Genomic DNA, 23,749 nt, shown 5'->3' on the forward strand with positions numbered 1-23,749 from the left:
GTGTGGTACATTATTGAGTTTATTTTCAGTGTAAGTTGTTGGTGGACTGCCAGTAAAATGTATGTGTGTGTATGTGTGGTTGAGGGCAGCTGTAGGAATGTGACGGCGGCGTGAAGCTGAAGTTGTGGCTTACAGAATCATCTGCAGAACCACAGTAATGATGGATGTCCGCGCTCACTTTCTCCCTGAGGACGTTCACACCTCTCTTTCCTCCCTCTCTCCACCTTTTCACTCCACAATCCTCTCTTTCACCCTCATCTTTCTCCCAATGACCCATTCGTGCTTTTACATTCCCACTGTCTTCTCCTTTCTACCCCATTGCTCCCGTTCTGAACTCTCTCTCTCCCTTCCTCTCCATTTATTCCCAGTATGCATTGCTACCTCTCCTCTTAGTCCTCCTCTCCGCTGCTCGCCATTCCAGGCCCCTCTTTCTGTTTTCTTCTCCTTTCCTTTTCCATCCCTCCATCCTTCCTTCTCAGCCATAAAACAATAAGTCTTGAATGTCTGTGAGGAGACTGTGCTAATGGAGCCCATTAGGCTGTAATGAAATATACATTACACCATTACAGAGGACGGGGCCTGGCTAAAGCACTGCACCGCTCAAATAATAAAACATGCACAATTCAATTTCCTTCTCGGTCCGTTTTGAGTGTCTTTTCAGTGTGTGTGTGTGTGTGGAAATGGAGGCCTGACGGGATAAGGTATACAGCGTGTGTGTGTGTGTGTATGTGTTCTCGTGTGCATCCCTCTAGCGCAGATGTGGTTTTCAAGGATGTCTGAGTGCTGAGAGCCTTGATGATTTAATATGGGTTGACCAAATGAACCACACCTTCTACAGCGCCGCCGCCCACACATCTGACCGTGATCTGACCACTCAAGACTCAGCCTCCCTTAGCAACCTTTACACCCCACCCCACCCTCTTCTTCCCCGACACCGCGGTCCTGCGATTGTTGCACAGCTGTGGACAAATGAATCAATTGACCTCCGACACGCACGCTTGACATCACAAGTGAAACATCTGTCACTTTAGGGGGGGTGAGGGGGTCGGTGGGTAGTCATCGTGTTACCCCGTGCTCTGCGACGCTGACGTCCAGGCCTGAGCAAAGTAACATTTAACAGAAAACTGTGGTAAAAAGCAGAGTGCATACATGAGCGCACAAGTCCAGAAAATTAACCCATTGAATGAGCAGATGTTGTAGATCAGTGCCAGATAAACAAGCTTTTTTTTTTTTTTACTTTTTCTTTTTTTTTTTTTTAAACATTTCTAGCAGTCAGCATCCACAAATACATTATAGTCGAATACCACAGCCTTCTTCCTCAATTATTTTGTCACCACAGCCTCAGTTGGCACGTATTGTCACTGATTGTTTTGTTTTTTTTGTATCTGCAAATGGGCCAACCAGATATTATCTTTTCATCACACCTCCTAATTTTGTCTGACAGGCAGGAAAGCAGATTGTGTTTACTTCTCCTCCCTTTTTTTTTTTTTTTTTTTGGTCATTATGCTGTTGCACTCAGTTTACTATATGAGTACCCCCCCAACCCCCTCCACCCCTGTTTACTCTTGTTGGATGAATGCTGACTTGGATACTCTTGTGAGCAGAAAGACAGACGGACAGATAAACAGACAGGGTGAGAGGGGAGAACACAGTGTCTTTATGGCTCGACATCTCACGGAGCCATTTCCTCTGAAATGTCTCACCGGTCTCATGTGCACGCGCAAAAGAAGTTTCCGGAAATCCTCCCCGTGCTGCTCCTCCGTGAAATTTCCGGATGTTTCAAAAGAGTCCTGCTGTCCCACAGGCAGCAAGGGGTGAGTCACTTAATTTAAAGTCCTGTTAATCAGGTCTCATCAATTTAGCCCCAGTCAGTTTAAAGCATTTGAAAAGAAGTGAGACACTTTTTTTTTTTTACCCCCCTCAAAAGTTAAATTACTCTCAGTAAATGTCTCTTTGGGAAGGAAGGAGGGAAGGAGTCGAAATGCACGAAGGAGAGGAAATTGGCGGGGAGGAGAGATGCGATCGGGGATGTGTTGAGGATTTTCTTTTTTTTGATTGCCTTTAAGAGTTTAATAATAGCTTCACATCCTGTACAGCGGCACCTTGCACGCGCACACTTGCACGAGCATTGCACACTTTGTTTTGGAGGTGTCACAACGTCCCCCTAGCTCACACACATATGCATGCAACCTTAAATGCACATACATACTTAGATACGGTAACCACCTCCACTTAAACACACGCACGCACGCACACACACATTCAAAACTCTTCTCCGTCCTCCTGGTGTGTTCAGCCCAGTATATCCAGGTATACAGGCGAGGCCTTGGCCAGATTGAGGAGCAGACAGTGGATTTCCTTTATGTTGAGTCTCATGTGCGGCTCTCTCTGCCAGCATCCCAGCATCAGGTCGTAAACTTCTTTAGGACAGGTCCGAGGGCGCTGCAGGACCCTGCCCTGGGTTATACACTCTATCACCTGCAGAGACAGGAACAAACACAGACATCAAGTTTCATGTCATCCGGCGTCAGAACTGACAAAAAGAACAAAAACAGGGACCGTCCCATCAGGTCAAGCTGAAAGTTTGTCTGCGAGTTCAGTCCCCAGTGAAGATGATGGAGCATCTGCTCTATCAAGCTGTGTCACCTTGCTGCAGTGGCATACAGTGAAAATGTCACAGTGAATAAATTATTTAGGGAACTGATGAAGTTATGCACCGGAGCAGTGATCCAGATAAATTGGATGGAGTTTCTCCACAGCAGTGTGAGAGGAACGTCTCCACCTACACATTTACCCACAGGTGTAATGCACAATTAGCATTTAAGCACATGTCTCTAAATATGTTAATGTAAAAACCGTTCAGATTTAATTTGACTTTTGAATGAGGATTAAATGAGATGGCACTTTTATAAAGCTAACTACGACATGCAGCTCTCCTCTATACAGGCTGTATAACTCATAAACTGTCAGTCATTTGTAATATAAAATTAATATTTTATTCTTAGCTTGTAATGTAGTTATAATTTTCTCTAACATTAAATGTGTTCACGCAGTGAATACCAGTTAATGGCATTTATTGAGCCTCCGACCCCAGCTGTGTCTCATAATTGCTATACCCTATATCCTCTCTATATATAAAACCACAATACCCGGTGATTATTACTCAATATCTCAAATTACTAAGGATCAAATCTGTAAGAGGTTGATCATTCGGCCAATCAAGCAGCTACCTACTCCTCCTTTTGTCCGTGATTGCTATCACTTTGTGCGACAAGAAAAAATATTTGATATCCATATCCTGTGTAAAAGATATGTGAGTATCATATTTGGGTCAGGAGGTGAGCGAACTGTGGAGCGCCAGAGAAATGGTAGATTTAAAAACGGGAAAAGAAGACAGTTGACGGGGCTAAAGGTTAATTTTTGGATGTAACCAGAGTTGAGGACATGATGAGGTCCGTGTTTGGTGAGGTTGAGGTGAAGGTGAAGGGTTGAAAGGCTACGATGGATGTGTGTTTCCGGTAAAGCTATAGGTTTTCTTTTTCACGTAGAAATATATATTTAATGCAATAGTCAGATTGAGAGAGTCTCTAAGAGAACAAAGAATATGTGTTTTTATTTTCCTATGGCATTGAGCCCTGGTATGAGATTCTATTAATTGACTGGGCTTTAGGAAACTGTAATGTATTTCTCACTACATTTTATGGAGAAAAAGGAAAAACCAAGAGTAATCAAGAAAATAAATGTATATTGTATGATTCTCTGTAACTCTATTAATATCTATTGTAATATTTTACTTACGTGTCGCTTTTTAAAAAGAGAACAACTAAACAACTACAACTGATCCAAAAACAGTTGAAAATTTACTTGTATTAGTGTCACTCGACCACTATAGTTAGTCTGATCCACAGCAAATGAATTAACACATTCCACTCAGAACATACAGTACGATTCATCTGCATCCTTTGTGTGACAACAACACATCCATTTTGGCCGCACTTTCAAAAAGTGAGGAGAGCAAAGCTTCCCCCGGTAAAATATTTCATCGCAGTTGTTCCTCCTCTATCAATTGTCATGTGGATAGTTTTTCTCCTCAGGTCTCTCCATCACAGCGACACATTAATTCACAAACAGCTTGCAGGGCCTCAGCTTTACCAGATGACTCAGGCCGAAAGATTGACTAAATGTATACCTGTGAGGACCTTGCACACCAAACAGACTGAACATTTAGATTTATCTTTTATGGAGCGCTGTTTTCCTCATAGCTTCGGGCTGCAACATCTTGTTCGTCATGACTTATTAAGCTGAAGGTGCGTCCAGAGTAACATTTGCACAGTTGTTGTTTTCGACTTCTTTTTGCTAAGTTTACGTACTTGCAGAGGATCTTCACAGACTTCACAAACTCTGATGTGTATCTGTGTGTTCTAGATGCCAAATTTTAAATGAATGACGGTACTGTACCTCATTATTGGAGAGCTGATACCAAGGCTGTTTTCCGTAGGTGAAGATCTCCCAAAGAACAACCCCTAGACTCCAAACATCACTTTCTGTCGTGAACTTCCTGTACATAATGCTTTCAGGTGGCATCCAGCGGATGGGCAGCATGGTGTGACCTCCGACCTTTAATAGCACACAGATAGAAAGAAGCATTAAGTCAGTATCCTGTATAAATGGAGGAATAAACATGGAGTATACTGTGGGGCATCTTCTACTCTGTCCTGCGACATCATGCGTTTCAGTTCTATGTTAAGAGCAGCTTTTAACATCGCACACTCAGGAGTTTCAATACAGTTTTAAAGTAATGCTGCAGACATTTCACTTCTCCAAACTGCTGCCTGAGGCTTAGCAGTGAGTGAGGTGTGACGGCAGGGCACAGCGGTTTGCATCATCTTCCTCTCATTCCTGATAATTTTGCTTTGCTGCAGGGCGTACTGTGGAGAACACACTGCTTTACTGTATATCCCCTCAAACAAAGAGGGCATAGATACTGTACATGGCATTGAGATCATGGTGTATGCATTAATCAGCTGGCCAGCGGTCGTAACTAAAAGGACAAATGTGTACAATTTAGCTTTGATAATGAGGTTAACTATTAACTAAACTTTCTTGACGCCATACACTCCCGTAGTCAAGCATTTTTGATCCGTTTCGAACTGTTACAGTATGCTAGCGTCCCATGTGAGTGAAGTTTAATTAAATAATAAATCAATCACAGTCGACCTTACATTGTATCGCGAAACGGCGAGTTCCAGTGATTTCTCACTGAGCAGAAATCAACAGCTGATCATACGCAGGAACTCAAAGGCAATTTGTTCATTTCATTACGCTCTAATCTGAACCGAGCCATTAAAGTGCTGCATTCATTTGCTGTTTTTACTCTTCATAAACGCCGACAGTTTATTTCAGCTGAGAGACTCTCGCATCTCTACTGCAGGCTTGGATCGCGTTATTATAGCGGCGGAGGTCAGAGCGTGACCTTTTAATGCTGCACCAGAAATAAAAGGTAAGTGAACACCTCATCCACCAAGAACACAGTAACGTGTGATTATAGTACTATCTTGGCTCGGCTACAAACAAAACGGCTTGTTTATCTTCTTACCCCACATTAACAGATATTATAATGCACATTGTTTATTGGCTTGCTCTTGCTTATAATTAAAGCTACATGATGAGTGCACAGTGAAATATGCAGAGCAGATCATTTCATCCAGTGGTTATATATAAAAACAGATTCAAACATACTAAGTGTGAGCTAATCTCCCCTCAGACTGGACCAATCTGAGCAGAGCTGCTTAACAACTGCCTGATACCCCCCATATAGGGGACAAAGTATGCAAGTAAGAGAACTGGGAAAATGAAATACTGATACCTGCAGCACTGAAATCATCAAAAACAAAAAAAGAGAATAAAGTGGGAACACATCAACAGATTTTTATAAGTACTAAAAGCTGCAAACAAACATTTTCTCCAAGTATGACGATCAGCTGGCTGCAGTAGTGATTATATATCTATATCTAAATCATTCAAGAGCTCGGGAACAAAATATTCTGTAAGAAACGCAAGAACTCAATAAAGAAGCTCAAATACAACTGAGGATTTTGAAAAGATAATTCATTGCATTTTATTCCTGGCTTTAAGAGTGGAGACATTACTCCATAATGACATTTTATGAAAATAAATCACCTGAATATAACGGTTAATGCCCACAAGAGAAAACACAGGCGGACCCATTTCAAGCTATTTCTAGCTTTTTTAATATGAAAAATATATCATTAATTTGATTACCATTTAAAGAACTGACAAACTTTTTAAGCTGTATACACGTCACTGTGAAGCTTGCTACTGGGAGGTCAGCGAGATTTGGATGGTTTAAACATGTTAAATGTGACAAAGCTTGACTTTTTTTCTTTAAATAAAACCAGGTAAAAGCTGACTCTGTGTACTGACGCTGTTTTCCCTCCCTTGCTGCACAGCTCAGTCCTCCTCCGAACATGAATCTACCGACTGCCCCGCGCTCCATTGCTCCACACAGATGGAACAATCCATTTTCTGAGGTTTATGCCCGTTATTAATGGCTTGGTACTCACACTTGGCCTGTTTCTGTGTTCGTCAGAGGGTTATTTAATGCAGTAATAAAATGTGCAGAGTCACACAGATAGCCATCAGGTTCACTTTTACATCAGGGGAAACATATCTGCCTCCATCTCTGCGGCTCTTACTCTCAATAACTGGGCCTTCGCTGTCCTCCCTCTAGCACCGTGTCTTCCTCCTAGTTTGTCTGTTTGTTTATTTTATAATTCTCTACGTTTCTGCCAGATTCAAATGTGCTGTATTGGCTTGGGCATAATGAACTACAGTTTGTTCAAACGCTCTCCTCTACAACTCCTACTACACACTCTACCCTTCCTGGATATGCTTAATGGATTAATTATAATTCTGCCCGCCCGAGCTCACTTGCTTATTCACTATTTTAGTGAGAATTCAGAGAGTATATTTATGAATATTTCTGCGTATAACAGATGTGAAACTTTAGAGTGGGGTGAATGAAAAAATCTCTGAAGGACATCAGTTGAATAGGCCGTCCTTTAATGTGACCAAGGACACGTTCACGTTCGCGCTGCTCAAAGGACGAGGCCAAATGTGGAATGTGGTTTGAGCGATCAGCTCCTGAAGTGTCCTCGGCGTAGCTCGGGTTAATTCACACCTGTGCTTGGAGCTGTCCACTTGTGATCGGATTACCTGAGATACATATTAATGCCAGGTTTAAAGAGGACCTCGAAGAGATTAGATGTCACTGAATATTCAGACCCTAAAATACCCAGTATAAAGGCTGGGTAGTAGACAAAATCAGTAGACCTGGCTAACATAGCTTAGCTTTCCACTGCAGTGTACACCAATCAGGCATAACATTATGACCACCTTCCTAATATTGTGTAGGTCTACCTTGTGCCTCCAAAACAGTTGTGACTCATCAGAGAATGGACATGGGCCTTGTGAGGGTGTCCTGTGGGGGGCCTTTGGGTCTTATGAGTTGAGGGGAGGGGCCTCTGTGGATCAGGCTTGTTCCAGTGCATCCCACACATATTTGATCAGTTTGGGATCTAGTGAATTTGGAGGTTGGATGATTTGTTGAGTTATTCCTAAAGCGTTTTTGTGTATCGGGCTGCATCCTGCTGGGGATGGCTGCTGCCATCAAGGAGTGTCATTGCAATGGGGTGGGGGTCGCTGGTCTGGTCTAGGTGGGTGGTACATGTCTAAGTAACATCCACATGAATGTCAGGTCCAAACATTTCCCAGCAGAACATTGTATTGTCACAAGATGGTCAATGTTAATCACTTCTCCTGTCAGTGGTCATAATGTTATGCCTGATCACTGTGTGTTTTATTGTTTGCCTGTGTTATAGAAATAAAATAGGCCTACATTAAGGATTAGCAGATATGTCAAGCAGTTTTCTCTTCTATTGACAGGTTTCACTGACGCGTCTGAACCTGCCTATATCCATTAGTCTTTTTGTTTTATTCATCATGACCGATCACTTCCCCCACTGGTCTGAAATATTAATATTGGGCTCTTGAACTGCCGAGCCACATCTTCTATTTTGTGTTTGTTAACTGTCTACGTGTGTGTCTGTGTGTGTGTGTGTTTCAGTGTGTTCAGATCGAGAGACGTCGAGGGCGGTCTTTTCAGAAAGCCTCTAACAAGGCAGAATTAAAGAGGAATCAGAAATGAAAACACATGAAAGAGAGGGAAAGATAAAGAAAAAGCTCGGATTAAATCTTTTTGTCACAGGGGGGCCTCAAATATGAAGAAAGTAATGTTTACACTGGAGCAGTCTGAAGACTTTCAAAGACTCTCACTGATGCTGCATCTCCCCGTCATGGGCCCGTTCTCTGTTTTCTCTGTGCTGTCAGTAGACTGGCGGTCAACGTTTGTCTCCTTCTCTTCTGCTTTATCTCTCTCTGCCCTCCTCAATCTCTTCCGCTCGTTCGCACCTTCCCTCGCCTGTCTCTAAGCCTGCTGCCCGTCTCTCTCCTGCCCTGTCTTATAAATATGCATCGTTTTCAGCGAGACCGCCGTCTGAGTGTTCCAGGAAAGCCTCCAAAAAGAAGGGAGATAAAGCACAGGAGGGATGTGGTTTTCTCTGTAGTGACTTTCCAGAAGCTGGTGTAGCCATGGCAACTGCCTGGGTTTAAAAAAGAAAGCATTATGGGATGTTGTAGGGGAGGGGTTAATGTGTGGCTAACTCCGCCTACTGGTGGATGTTACACAGAAAACTGTAATCCCAATGTGTGTTGCTATGGAAACAAAAAACACTTTCCAAGAATGGTCTGCATACATCAGGAGAAAAGAGTTAAAACACGTGGCCAGCTCAGGCTTAATATAATACGTGGTAAGTTTATAAGTGCAGCATTGTCTCACTACAGATTCTGTTCAGATAACAATATTTATGGTGACAGTATTCAGTCTGAAAAGTTCAATAGACGGTTATGCACTGGCTGCTCATTCGAGACTTTGAATTCTTCTCAGTTTGTACCAATGTCAAGCTTTTTTTTTTATTATTTTTAATCCCAATGCTCACCATTATCTTATTTAAAACCAAGGACTGAAAAAAAAAAAATGAATGAAACCGAGGTGTCAGAAACTGCAGTTCCTCAAATAACCACTTGAGGCGTGCTCCAAAAACGAATCAAGCACCACATGTCAAAAAGCTAAAATGTTTACAGCCTGGTACAAAACTTGCAAATCTCCCCGTTCAAGACAACTGTATCTGGGTGAGTTTGTCTATATTTCATCCGTTTAAATCATATCAAGGCTTAAAGTTATGCTTAATTTAGAGCATGGCTTGCCTTGAGTGTCAGGTTGTAGTCCTCACAGGGCGCTGGCTGTCTGCCTACAGGCGTCACACCCACCCGCCTCAGCTTCGCTCGCACTCCACCTCCATATTTTATTAATTTTTTGAATGATGGAGATTTAGATGAAAGATAAAATGGTGACACTGAGAGCTTCAAATTTGCTCTTCTGGAAACACGTGGTCGTCCTTGTTTACATCAGTGCTTCAGATAAAACGTAATTCCTCAAAAATGACGTTGAAATGGTTTAAATCAGCCGTGACAGTGCACTACAATTACCTCCCTGCTGCAGTTTTAAACCTCTCCTGTATGTCTGGCCAGACTCATAATATACTACTGAATATAATAAATGTGTTTTTGCAGAGTGAAGTTCACCTTCCAATTTAAAATGCCACCGCTTCATTATTTGTCTTATTAGACAGTTGAGTGACATAATTAAGGTATGAATTATCTCATCGATCCCCTCCAGGTATTAAATATCACATTCACAAGAATGAGACGGAGATGACGACTCCAGAAAATCCAAAAAATGCAGAAAAACTCAAATGGGAGCAGAGAAACACCAGCAGAGCAAAACTCAGGAGCTGTGTTGTCATATTCAGGGATTTGTAATATATTAAGAAGTGGATATCGGACTCAAAGATGGTGCCTACTCACTTGAATGACTCATCTGGTGCAAAAGACAAGATGGTTTGGGTTTTTTTTTAGCTCTATGTTTGCTTTAATATTGAGTGTCCCACTGAACATGCACTCATGAAAATAAAAGCCACAGACCACTGCAGTATTACTGGTTCCTGCTGTCACTACAATGGTACAGTGGTACATCCGGCTCTCTGAATACATTCATGGTCATAGTTGTGAAGCTCCAATAAGCTCAAAAAAAAAAGTGAGATGATGTCCACTTGTGTAGATTTGTATCTAAGCCTCTCCAGGTGCTCCATTAGGATGCTGTTCGTCTGTGTTGGTTGGTACCCGGAGGTGATTTGTTAAAAAAAAAGAAAAAGAAAAGAAAAATACAACATGCCAGCCAAATTACTCTAGAGGGAGAGTGTTTATCTCTGCTTTGTTACCAGTTTTTTTTTTTTCCCGCAGCCTGTGTCAGCAGCAGAAAAACAGTCAGGCTCGAATGTTAATTTTCTTTCATCCTACACGATTGGGCATAAAATCACTTTAGGGAGGAAAAAGAATAACTGTGCTGTGGTGTATCGACTGTGCATTCACTCTCCCCGACTCCAACCGCCAGTCAAGCCCCACCCACGAGCCTGCACACGCGCCGAGAAAGAAGACGAAGGAAAAAACGGGGGCTGCAGGGAAAGGCTCGGGGTTTGAGTCGAGGCGTCGTGTCTGTCTTCTGGAGCGCCTGTCAGGTTCATTGTGTAACAGGAGATCCAATGACGTCATTGCAGCCCCTTCAGTCCTACGCCTCTCCTTACATGCACACGCACATAAGCACTGGGGGGGCTACAAATCCTCTATGACTCATCTTTGCTCCTGTCTGACGCAAGAGCATGACTGGTTCCCTACACTCTACACCTCCCCTCCCCACACACACACGCACACACACTTCTATCCCTCCTAGATGCAGAAACATGGCAGAATAACTGTATTTTACCTCCCACCCTGCACCTTTGTTCTGGTTTGCTGTTTTTCTCCTGTCTGTCTACCTTGCCTCGCTGTCCTTTTTTTTGTTGTCATTTCTTGCAGCTTCTCTCTCTGATATTGTGCTCTCTGTGGTTGTCTGAATCTGTGGCTCCTGTGTTGCTTGTTTCGTACTGACTATCCTGTAGGATGTCTACTCCAAAGGCCGCCTCTCCTCTCCCATATTCCTTTACCGCTCTATTACTGACTTTTCTTCTTTTTGTGTATTTGTTTGTGTCTTGTTGCCTCCCACTCCTTTCCCTCTCTCTCTCTCTGTCTCTCTTTCCTGCTGCTCCCCCGTCTCTCTCCTTCTCCTCCTTTCATCTCTCTGCACCCTCCTGCCTCCATCTCCCACACTTCCATCTCCCCCTCTCCTCCTCTACTACTGCCTCGGCATACTAAGCAGAAGTTCCCCGTGATTACTTTACTTCCTGAGAAACGTTGGATTCAACTCCGAAAGGCTCACCGCCGCTGCCTTTGCCCGTTGCCATGACTACAGCCTCAGCACTTAGCTTTATTGAGGAAGGGTGAAAGGAAAGAGGAGGAGGAGGAGGAGGAGGAGGATGATGCTGCTGTGTGTCGTCACACGGAGATAGTAAAAAAGAAAGCCAAAGAGGAGAGACCTTAATCGTCTCTACATCTTTAATTTGCAGCATTCGGCCAGTTATTCCAAATTTAATCTCAACAGTGTTGAGGAAAAGACGGATGAGAGTAAATTCTAATGTGCTCTGAATACAGATTGAGTGTGGCCGTGTGAATATATTAAACACTGTGACTTTGCACATGAGGGGATACTGAGTGAAGGTGAAGTATCTTTTCAATCAATAGATAATACTAATTTAAACATACCGGTATTTGTGTGTGTGTATATATAAAAATATAAAACAAAATCTGGCTAACAATGTCCATTGAGGTCATGTTTCTTTCATTGATTTTATTATTAACACAAAAGACATTTCTTTGGCATTAATGCAGACACATTTCTTCTGCTTGGTGCACATTTCTTGGTGCATACCTGTTGTCTGCATTATATACAGGCAAGACAATACCTTAACGATTTGCAAAATATGTGTGTCAGTATGCTGCGTTATTGACGGAAACATTACGAATTATGGATTTCTGCTTTTATATACACACAATTATAATTAATCTGCCTGTGCTTGTCATGCAGCCGCCTTGTTAGCCGAGCACCTAATGGAACGTATACTCCTACATTTGGAAATGAACACCTGCTTAATGCAAGAATGTTGAGTTAATTAAACTGTTCAGGAAAATGGTGTTTATGGACAGAAAAAGCTGGAGTAATTAGCCATTATGCATGGTATGACGTAAGCTCATGTAAGAAAACAGGCTAATTATCTTCCTTTACCATAATTCATTCAAGTGCTTACAGTATGGGAGCACATGAGGCGTACATACAGCTACATGTGTGTTTAATTACTCAGATTCGCTGGCAAGCGTCTTACTGTAACTCTGCCGGAGTCCGTCAGTCATGCCCATGCAGGGGAGTAGCAGAGAGGGACCATGCAGCAGGGAGGAGGGAGGGCTAAAAGAAGGGCCAGAAAAGATATCGACACATACACCTACCCTGTAGTAGTCAGTGCTGTAAACGTCTCTGGACATGCCGAAGTCTCCAATCTTTACCAGCAGGTTCTCACCCACCAGGCAGTTCCTGTTGGATGAAAAACACAACCAAACACAAGCTAAGTACAGAACAACAACATGAAAATGCTTCACACAGCTTACCGTTACACTGCAGGATGCTAAACAGCTACTCCTTGCATATACTCTATATATTAACATTTAAATGTCGGCTTAAAATATTCTACATTGACAGCATTGAGCAAAGTTGTTCAGTTCAATGAGGACTCATCACTTTTGATCAAATCAAATCAGCTTTATTTGGCAAGGAATTTGCTGCTTCGCTAACCACTAGTCCACAGCTTACACTGTATAAACAGACAAAAAAGGGAAGCTTTCAGTGATTATTTAGAGCAGCTACATTTACAAAATGGTGCTTAATATATTTGGCACAGTCCTTTCAATCATTACTACTAAATGTCGGGCGGAATCAGTCAGTCATTTGTAACACATATGTGCTATTTCACTCATATTCATTAGGACTGTACAATAAAATTCACTGAATTGGGTAAGTGTCGTACCTGGTAGCCAGGTCACGGTGCACAAAGTGCTGTGATGCCAAGTAGACCATGCCGGATGCTATCTGTTGGGCGATGTGCAGCATTTGAGACTGTGTCAGCTCCACAGGTCTGGTGGTCTGGCCCTCTGCCATCAGTACTGCATCCGGACCATGAGCCCTGTGGGGGAACAGGGAAGGAAGAAAGTTACCGGTGTGGCGATAGCTGTCAGCCTCGTCTCAAACACGCAAAATATTACACCCTGCCCTCGAGAGAGTAGCAAACCTATACTGTACAACCCACTACGATTATTGATCACTCCCTCTTCACGGCATTTTAGAGAAATGCACATTTTTCAGTTTAACAGCTGCCATTTCTGTGACATTTCCCATAATGAAGAAGAGAGCCTTGCCTGAGGAACTTGTTGAGGTCTCCGTGCTTCATGTACTCAAACACCATGATGAGAGGGTCGCTCTCCACGCACACGCCGTAGAAAGTGACAATGTGTTCATGCTGAAGGTTGGTCAGCAGCTCAGCCTCACGGTGGAAGTCCTTCCTGGCATTTTCACTGGCCTCTTTAAGTGTCTGCGCAACACACACACACACACACACACACACACACACAAGTGACATTTTAATAAAGTGACAAATGAAAAACTCACACACTGTGCCACGTACACTATTGCCAATTAGTCATTTTCACAGTGGATCTAGTCTATTCCAATTTATTTGGCTGATGTCCACGATGAAAAAAAAAAGTGTCTTGCCTTGTAAAAATGAGTTACAGCGACTCGGCACACAGAGTGTGAAATTACTGGCACAGAGCGAAGGGGACTGAGCAGGAGAAAACAGTGGCATTTTATATTAATGTAAGCCATTATAAAGAACAGCACTGTTTACATTCATTATATTCCCAGGTTCCCTTTGAAACTAATCATTGTCTCCCTTCTGTGAATTAGGAAATCTGTCAGGGAGGTTGCGAAATACAAGCATCTGGGACAGAGACAGGAAAAGAGTGAGCGTGTTAGAGAGAGTTGCAGGAAATGAAAATGATACGGGGTCTGTATTAATTTCACATCTAAAGAAGAAAAATATAGAAAATTCCTCCTGTCCTACATGAATAATTGATTATCTTCCTACAGTATATGACATGGATATACGTGCGCTTTCCACCTTGTGTATGTGTGTGTTTGCCTGTCTGCCTGTGTGCTAACAATGCAGATAGAAGTTCCTGTTACAAACAGAGGTCTAAAGGACGTTGAAGAAAGAGCTAAGAAAGCTCGGACGGAAGGAAACAACCTGCAACCTTTCGTCCAGAACGCTGAGATGCCAGAAAATGAGACAGAATGCAGCTCCATCCGCCAATATCCAACTAATCATGTATCTTGGAAGGGAGGCCAGGTCACGCACATTACAGGCCGTAATATGATGCCGCATGAAGATGATGGGGTGGATTATTACAGTATAGATGGTGCATGAAAGCCCACGCTCCAATCTCAGTTTGAAATGTGATATCAAACATGTATGGGAAATGTGTTGGAGACTTTCCTCTGATGACTTCTCGCATTCTGGGAGTGAATCCGTCTTTGTGGGATTTTTCAGTTTCAGTTCATGCAATTAAATGTATTTGTATTTATTAAAGGTTGGAAAGGATTGTTTCTGACTTTGTGTGACCCTGCAAGAGGTGATAAGCGTTAAGAAGAGTGATACTGGGCACAACCTGGTAGACTTTGTTCTTTCAATGGTTAATTGAAAAGCATTATTAAATGTCTACATATGCTATACAACGAATGTGTGCTCCGGCATAAAAACCCAAATAAAAAAAATACTCTTGTTCACTACACCCTGGGGCTCAATCTGCTAACAGTTCAATGTATCAAATAACCACGGCAACAAGTATTAATCACGCTATTGAGCAAAACCCCGGCTCTGAGAACTCAACGCTGCATTAATTCCCAGGCCAAAAGCCATAATATTACACTGTTAGTCACTCAGTCCGAGCACATTCAGGTCCTTGGACAAATAAAAAGCAATCAACAACCTCTGGCTCGGGAAAGTAGTGACTCATTTACATGTGTGAAGGCAGCATTATCGAAAGTGCTCGGCGCTCATGATTGATGGGAATGCGGGAGCGTAAATGTGTTTGCATGGGCGTGACTGTGCGCACGTGCATATGCATATTTTCGTGTGCGCCTGTGATCGATGGCAACTCAGTGTTTAATATACAGTAACAGTAAAACCTGCTTCTGTATTATGGATGACTGGGTGATTGATAGGCGACTTTAAAACCGGGACCATTAAGCTCTATTAGTGAGTGTAGGGTTATTGTAATGCGGTGTACAATTGAGAGCATGTTCCTGTAATGTGGTACGCATGACAGAGTGCAATGTAAGTACTGTATTTAATGTCATGTTAGGTTTTTTTGTGCTCAACGGTGGAGATCCATGGACGCAAAGACGATCACACACGCTGACAAAGCTTTGAGCACCTTCGTGTGCATTATTAATTCAGTTCCCTCCATTTTTTTTTTCAGTGAACTTTCAGAAAATGAGTGAAGGAAAAGTAGTCAAGATTAGATTGGTATACACCAATCAGACTTAACATTATGACCACATTCTTATAATGTGTATCTCTCTTGTTGCCTCCAAAACAGTTTGACTCATCAGAGAATGGACATGGGCCTTCTGAGGGTGTCCTGTGGCGTCTGGCAACAGGATGTTGTTAGTGGGGGCCTTTGGGTCCTATGAGTTGAGGGGAGGGGCCTCTGTGGATCATCCCACAGATACTTGATCAGTTTGGGATCTAGTGAATTTGGAGGCCAGTTCAACACCTTGTGCTGTTTTTCATGTTTTTTGAGTTGTTCCTAAACCATTTTTGTGTATGTGTCTGTGTCAGGCTGCATCCTGCTTGGGATGGCCGCTGCCATCAAGGAGTGTCATTGCTATGGGGTGGGGGTGCCTGGTCTGTTCTAGGTGGGTGGTACATGTCTAAGTAACATCCACATGAATGCCAGGTCCAAAAGTTTCCCAGCAGAATATTGTATTGTCACAAGATGGTCAATGTTATTAACTTCTCCTGACAGTGGTTTTAATGTTGTGGCTGTTGTGTGAATAATTTCTGCTGCAAAATGGCATTTATTGTATGTTAATTAGTTAATGTGTATCCTCAACTGTATTTAACAGCATCAGAAAAGGTCATGTGCCTACATAAACATACAAAAAAACACAGTATAGATATCCAGCCGTGCAGACAGTTGTGGTTTCAGGGTACACACTGAGTTTCCGTGACACACATTCTCAGTAAACCAAGTCTCACTTAAGCTGTATGACAAAGAAGAGATGCTTGCCATTGGAAGATGCCAAATTCACTTTGCAGTCATTGATGTGTGTTTTGATTTTAGTTTTCTAAGTTTTGAGAAGTATCTCTCTAAGGTCTGATTTCTGCCTATCCCAATGCAATGCACAAAATTTTTTATTTTTTTTTGTTGTGCAACCCGCACACAAAATCCTCTCCTTACAGAAATAGTGTCTGGATTATTCAGAGATCACACTATGAATTGCTTCCTACCAAAGAGGTAGCCTGTGTTATTTTGTCTCTGGGTGAGCAGACCACTTAAAAAGGAAGAACCGGAGGCAGTGTCTTCATTTATTTGAAAAGTCTGTAACCGTGAGCCTTCATGACACCTTCTTTTTGTTGATGCGGCAGCAAGTAAGCAGCAGAGTACTGCGCGTACTGTGGTGTAAGCAGGTTGCGCATTAGCTAATTGGAAAAAGGAAAAAAAATCTGATGAATTGAGGGAGTTGAATCAATAGAGTGCCTCTTGATTAAACCAATCACCAACCCATCGCCCTCATATCTGCACGCAAACACTTTTGAGATCTGCAGCACTCGTTTCTGTGGTGATTATATAATGCTTTACCTGATTTGACATGCAGTCAGAAACACACAGCACCGTGTTCTACATTCTGCTTCCCAAGATTTTCAGGTGCATATTTTGCCGAGTGCTCAGACTGAGCCGAAGCTTAGCTGGCAGCGCACATCAGCGGGCGATTTAAGAGCTAAGCTGGAAACAGGAAGTGTAGGAAGAGAAAAGAAGGTGGAGGATTTCGAGGAGAGGAAAGTATCAGAATGAAGAGGCAGGTGAGAAAGAAAAAGTGGTGCAGGTGAGAGCTGGAGGTGAGGTGGTAGAGACATAGGAAGCGGTGGCGGTGGGGTGGGGAGTTAAGGGAGGACAAAGGAAGAAGGGGGTATTTCACGGGTCATGTATTGTTAATGAGAAGTTCTTCACCATGCAGATCCTGTTTCACTGCAGACCAAAAGAGAGAGCAGCCCTGATGGAGCGACTGATGGACAGATAGATGTGATGGGAGGAAGCTCCCTAGGAAACCATTTAATCTGACCCCGGAAGTCAGCGGTTTCTCACTGTAATTCCACCTTTTTCTTTGCAGAGAAACCCTTGAAAGGAAGGACTTTCTATCAATGGCAGGGGAAACTGAGGCAAACATGGCTTCTAAATACTGTACCGATGGCATGCGGGGGATTTTATTACAAAAATGCCATCTATCCGTTTCAGGAACACAAGATTACCTGCTGTAAACTGTTCAATATGTTGAATGTATTTCAGGTATCAGATCTCATTGCAAAATATTGTGGAGAAGGCAATAACTTCACCTTCGGTAATAACATTAAGGGCTTTATTTTGATGGCATCAATCATTCTGTAAGACCGGGGGGTTTTCAAAACGTCTCATTTTGAAACCTGACTCCTCATGCAGACGGGATGTTATTTCTAATTTCTTTTTATAAACACAATTCGTTCCTGTAAGTCTGGACGCAGATGTTTTTCCTATAATCCCTGTAGCCAACCAGAGTGTAGTCGCATATGTTAGAACATGTCGGAGAAAACGGACTAAAAACAGACACATTTAGAGAAGTTATGGGGGTCATGGAAATGATAGTAATGTCATATCCGGATTTGGATCATCACTTTTCTGATTTCTTTGCTTTTGAAATGTGTGTCACAGGAACCAACAGATTTTTACCTTGACTGCCACCAGTATCTTCTCCTGGTCAGGGGAGAGGTTGTAACACTCGGCCAGGAAGACTTTTCCAAATGCTCCCTCTCCCAGCTCTCTCTTCAGGACGATGTTGTGTCTCTTAATGTGCTGGACGACTGTCGAACAAGGAGGGACGGAGAAAGAAAGCACTTTAATTTGGGCCATTTTGGTTTAGAGGCATTGCACATCTCACGAGATCACAAACAACTTCAGGTCTAGAAACACTACATCTTATATTACGTTAGATTCCTGAGGACACAGACATGTAAAGTAGTTTTTTGTTCTTTATTGTGTCTGTCTGTGTGACAAAACTACAAGTTGCAGATTTGGTACAGCTTTACACCACTGACCATAATTACCAGTTCACAATTTGTTGTGTGAATCAGATATTTATGGTATACTAGATGTAGGAACTGTGTAATTAAAAATATAACAACAATCATGATTAGGTATCGTATTAAGCATAAATAGTTATAGGTCTGTGTTGGCTCCAGTTTACGACTATATATATCATACATAACTTCATTATATTATAGATTTTTCTCCTCAAATGACAACAGGAACCTTTCACTTGCTTTCTGCTGCAGCCCCATTTCTCTCCTTATCCTTATTCCTGAAGAAAACATTATAATAAACCCCTGGAGCGTGCTAGTAATTAACCGTCCATTTATTTTTTTTAATGAAGTATTTGCTCCTAAACACTGTAATAATGATATGATATGAGGGTCTATAATATAACTTGTTGGTCTTCTTTGCTTCTTTACATATGTTGCTAACACCAGGTTTCTGACTGCGGCCCAAATAATTTATTTGTACCTTTTATTCACGCAACAAATCAACCATGTTAATTATAGGCTCTGTGTCACTGTTGGTTTTTGTTTTTTTGCACAAAAGCACAGCTGCAGGGTGTGCTGAGTTTATCAAGGAACCACTGGCTGCATTTCAAAAGTGGGAAAGATGTCAAAGCGTAGCCTTTGGTTTCTGTCACAATACAAACAAGAGATGCAGCGCTTGTCTTGGGGGCATCTTATCTCACCTCAGCCAATTTCATTTTTATGCAGAAAACCGGCTGAGGCGAGGTGGTTATGTAATATTGCATATTTAAGGACATTGCACTTAATACATCATAGAAATGCTACAGTAAACACGCAGATCTACAGCTTGTCTCCATTCAGTTTTTTTTTTACCAGTGTCTTTCTTTGTTTCATGTACATAATCCCTTCCTGCCTCCTGCTCACCCACAGCTGGATCAGAGTTGACAACCCTGCTCCCCGTTGCTTAGTAACTCGTGACTCCTTGCCAACTGATTGCTAGGAAATTTGGCATCTCACCACGCTCATAATTCAAGGTATTATACTACGGAATGATTAACAGCATGGTGCCCTTACTATAACCTAGTTAAGCCCTGTCTTTTGATTGTGGGCCAGATGTGCAACTGTCTGTGCGCATGGAAACCCGTACGGTTATCCTGTGATGCATGCGCGTATTGTGTAAGCCTTGAACACACACACACACACTATCTCTCTCTCTCTCTCTCACACACACACACAGAGGACACCCATAGCCGAGATTTATGTGTGATGTGATTAAGAGGCGCATTTGAAGAAAAGCTGTCCACTCAGAATATCACATTAAAGCCTAGCTAGACTCTCAGAAGGAGCTGCATCGATCTACACTGTAAGCTACTGATGTCCACCATAACCCAATATTGTACAGGCAGACAAGGAGACAGACAGAGAGAGAGAGAAAGACATATAAACACAGCTAGTCTACATCAGATATACAAAAGAATCTAATGCTGGATGCAGACGACACAATATCTCTGTCTGATAAGATGTTGACTGCGTCAGATTAGGCAGTTATAGACATAAATTCTTGCTGTGAACATATTGAGACACGTGACAAACTACATTTTGTCACCGACCAATCATACGCTATCCTTCATGCCAGGGCCCGGTATCGAGAACATGAATAAAACTGGCTGCCTTGTGGTTGGAAAAGCCCAAGATATAAAGAAAAGATTACTGCAGACCTGTCTTTAGGTCGCATGGATAGGTTAGTACGCCTCTTTCATTTACCACTTTGGTAAAGAAACAGAAAAGAAATAAAATCTGGAGTGCTGGTCTTTTTTGGAGACATTGTGAGGCATCCCAGATGCACCATGGTTTACTGTTGATTATGGCACACTACACAAGGCAGAATGAAGCCTTACATCTCTGTGGTCTGGATATTTCTGTTTAGTCTGAACCTGGTGTAAGTCTCTCTGTGAGACCGAGGGCCTACCGGCACTGATGTTTTGCACAAGTCTGGCATTTTGGTTGTTACCATCTTGGTTTTTATGGAGCCAGAAATGACTGAATATCTGGATGAAAGAGAGAAGCTGGAGAGCAGCACTGTAGATGGCCACAAGGTAGCGAGTTTTCAGTTCAATCGTAGCCACGCTGTAATGCACACCAAGCATTATCGTCTATTTTACTCTGGCCCTATAATTTACTAAATGAGCGTCACCTTGTGCCGATGCAGACGTTGTAACTAGCGATTAAGACCATAAACTCATTAGGACAATGATTACCAAGATAAAAAAAAAATCATCTAAGCGTCATTTTCTCTGAGGCTTGGCGCCCATTGGTGTCACCCGCTGCTGACTACGTTTAAGTTCTACGTTCCACGTTCTACAACAGCCTCAGACCCAAAGGCAACAACCACTCAGTTTATAAGCTCTACATGAGCGCCACTGTAGGCTTTGTACAGCTACATATCCACCTCACTCCTTGATAGTACACATAGCAATGTTTTAAACGGAAAGATTTCAGTGATTTAGGTTTCCTTCTTTGTGTTGTGTGGTTAAGTAAAGGTGCGGAATGATAATAGTTTAATGGTTACAAAACATGTTCCTAAATCGGATTTGACCTTTTAATATTTAACCCAAATGATTTCTCTAAGGGACTAAAGACCAGAGGTAAAAAAGAGTATACTGTATACCAGCAGGAAACACTATATAGACTAAACATTTTCGAAAATAATTCATATTTCAAAAGAAAATCCACGTGTTATCATTTTCCTTTTTTACAGCTGCAAATCAGCAGCATGTAGACATAATGTTTAATGTTGCGTACAGACTGCAGGGGCGTCTGTGTAAAGAAAAGTCAAGAGCGTCTATCAGTTCTATTATTTATTATCCACTCCTCGTAACATTAAGCCTTCGTCTCAAAAAACAGCTGCAGCGGGTCCCGATCACCACATCTCCCATGCACCAGCAGCACACCACCGTCACCACAATACAGCTACCCACCATTTAACCAGCTAATTACCTCACCGCACCGCTTCCTGCTGCGGTTGTATAATAAGCATTCACCCATGAAAACGCCTCGCACCACTTCTCCTTAATTAACGCCCTCAAATGGCAAATAAATTGATGTGTGCGGACCAATGCTTCCCCTTTTTTTCCTTTTGTCTTTAGCGTGACGATTTGTGGTGTTCTCGCGGCGTTCCTTGCTCGTCTCTATGTCACATTTTGAGATTTGTTGCTACACTGTAGTCATGTATTTGAGGATTTGCCACAGTCGCTGCGCATAGCAATCAAGAACTTAATTGAGTTATTTTATTTCTTATGGCCATATATCACTATCTTGCTTTTGACAAGTTGACACTCCCTTTTTCATCCTTCTCTCATTATTAAACTGTATCTCCATGTGCAGTGCTACACATCACTCTCTTCGGCTCGATCGGTATCCTTAATTAAGATCTGCTGAAATATTATTCCCCCACTTACCAAATGTTACACACTTATTCTCAGTTTTTTTCCCCCCCCTAATTCCCTACACGTTTTCAGTGCTTATCATATCATCACATATTTTCCCTCATTTAGCATCTCTCTATCGATTCTCATTATCTCCATCTCCTTATTTAGCATCCCTCTCTTCCATCATTTATTCCTCCCTATTGTGATTCCCCTCAGCTCCTAAACCGGATCAGATTTTGATCAACACCGTCTAAACATTAACATCTAGAGACAGGTTCTTCCCCCGTTCTGGTGCTCCATTTGTCTTTCCTCCGTCAATTGTTTATGACAGGGCTTACAACATTAACATAAAGAGGAGTGATATTTCCCATCAGCCACCTCGTCTTCCATCCTTTCCCATCAGTTTTGCTCCAATCTTTCTCCCCACAGAATCCTCCTTCACACCTATCCTCTGTAATCGGCATCCTATAAACGGCAGAAGAAATGAATGTCTCGGGACATAATTGTTCCCTGTTTGCCATCTGCCTCTTCTTCCACTCCTCCTTCTCTCATCTTCCCAGAATTCTTTCCATGACCAAGGATCCTGACATAAAACAGCTTGAACAGCTTGGAAATTGCGAGTTTGCTAGTCTGAACCGAGCAATACACCATAGGTCAAAGACACAATCCTGCTAAACAGATGCTCTGAGAGCAGAGGACCAACCAGAAACGTCAAACCTTCTCTCCGTCAAATTCCTCACACAATTCATGTCATGACTCTTTTTCTTTTCTCCCCTGTTGTTTTTCCCCTTAGCGTCTTCCAGTCAGTCACCATTCCCAACTATATGCCCTCCTGCCAAGAGGAGTAGCTAATTGTGACCTACATTTTCGGTGTAAGCGCGTGTGTCTGAGAGTTTTGAAAATACTGAACGCACTGGCTGACTTCTGAACAACATTTTCCAGAACGATATTAATCCTAATTCCCTTGATGCAACACAATTCAAAGCCCAGAAGATCTGCAGTGGAAGAATTGAGAGACAAAGCCAATGGGATGGTGTAACATAACAGAGATGAAAGAGAGAAAAATCTCCATTTAACTTGTAGGCTACTACTGAGGCGTCACACATTTTAAGGTATGTTTATACCCTACTCTGCTGTATTACACAGCCCTTTACAGTTTAACATTTGGAAAATATTAGTGTAATTAGATGGAAGAGACTAAATTGGGTATGTAATCGGATCTAGCAGCCAGTTAGCTTAGCCTAGCATGAAGACGGGAAAATAGTTGGCCTCCACAACGTTTCTGTGCTTAAATAAATAAATAATAAAACCAGATTGTATTATTTTACATTTTGGTTTCTGCTATTAATGTAAAGTAAGATCTTATTGAGGTGCTGGAAGTAATGTTGTGTTTCCGTTAGATTGAGCCAGCCTTTATGCTAAGCTAAGCTAAGCTAACTTCTATCGTCACTGTGAGATAGTAGTCAGCTTAGCTTACTTCACGTTTACTGCAAGTATTCTCATCATACTCCCAACAAGAGATAATACAAAAGCAATAAATGTTAAGCCAAGGATTTGTAGTGCATAAAACTGCACATAAAACTAGCCAACATTTTTCATATTGGCCTACATAAGAATTTCATAAATAAGTTTTCTGGAAAGATGCAGATGGTATTTGTCGGTAAACTGGAGACAAAGTGTTCCAGTCAATTTAAACTTGAACAGCTTTCGCAATAAATCGAAATGAAACATCAAAATAATTAAACACAAATAGAAGACAGGTTTTGGGACTCATAACCTCAGTATAAGATCCTGGCTATGTACTGTACATGCCAAAAGCTTTTGCAT

The 23,749-nt window shown here is 42.1% G+C and overlaps 1 protein-coding gene across 1 annotated transcript in view; it reads right to left on the minus strand.

Annotated features, from left to right (window-relative positions):
- Window positions 1-2,150: 2,150 nt before the first annotated feature.
- The window catches only part of ntrk2a (neurotrophic tyrosine kinase, receptor, type 2a), a gene marked incomplete at its 5' end in the record, with an annotated part of 75,349 nt that continues 53,750 nt past the window's right edge, over window positions 2,151-23,749 (minus strand). Inside the window, 6 exons of the mRNA XM_084552065.1 lie at window positions 2,151-2,478; window positions 4,459-4,617; window positions 12,574-12,658; window positions 13,149-13,304; window positions 13,537-13,709; window positions 18,166-18,296. Of these exons, the coding sequence (XP_084408191.1) occupies window positions 2,293-2,478; window positions 4,459-4,617; window positions 12,574-12,658; window positions 13,149-13,304; window positions 13,537-13,709; window positions 18,166-18,296 (890 nt within the window). The 3' untranslated portion in view covers window positions 2,151-2,292. The remainder of the gene's footprint in view (window positions 2,479-4,458; window positions 4,618-12,573; window positions 12,659-13,148; window positions 13,305-13,536; window positions 13,710-18,165; window positions 18,297-23,749) is intronic.

This window comes from Chelon labrosus, assembly GCF_963514085.1.
Source record: "Chelon labrosus genome assembly, chromosome: 9".
Classification (NCBI taxonomy): domain Eukaryota; kingdom Metazoa; phylum Chordata; class Actinopteri; order Mugiliformes; family Mugilidae; genus Chelon; species Chelon labrosus.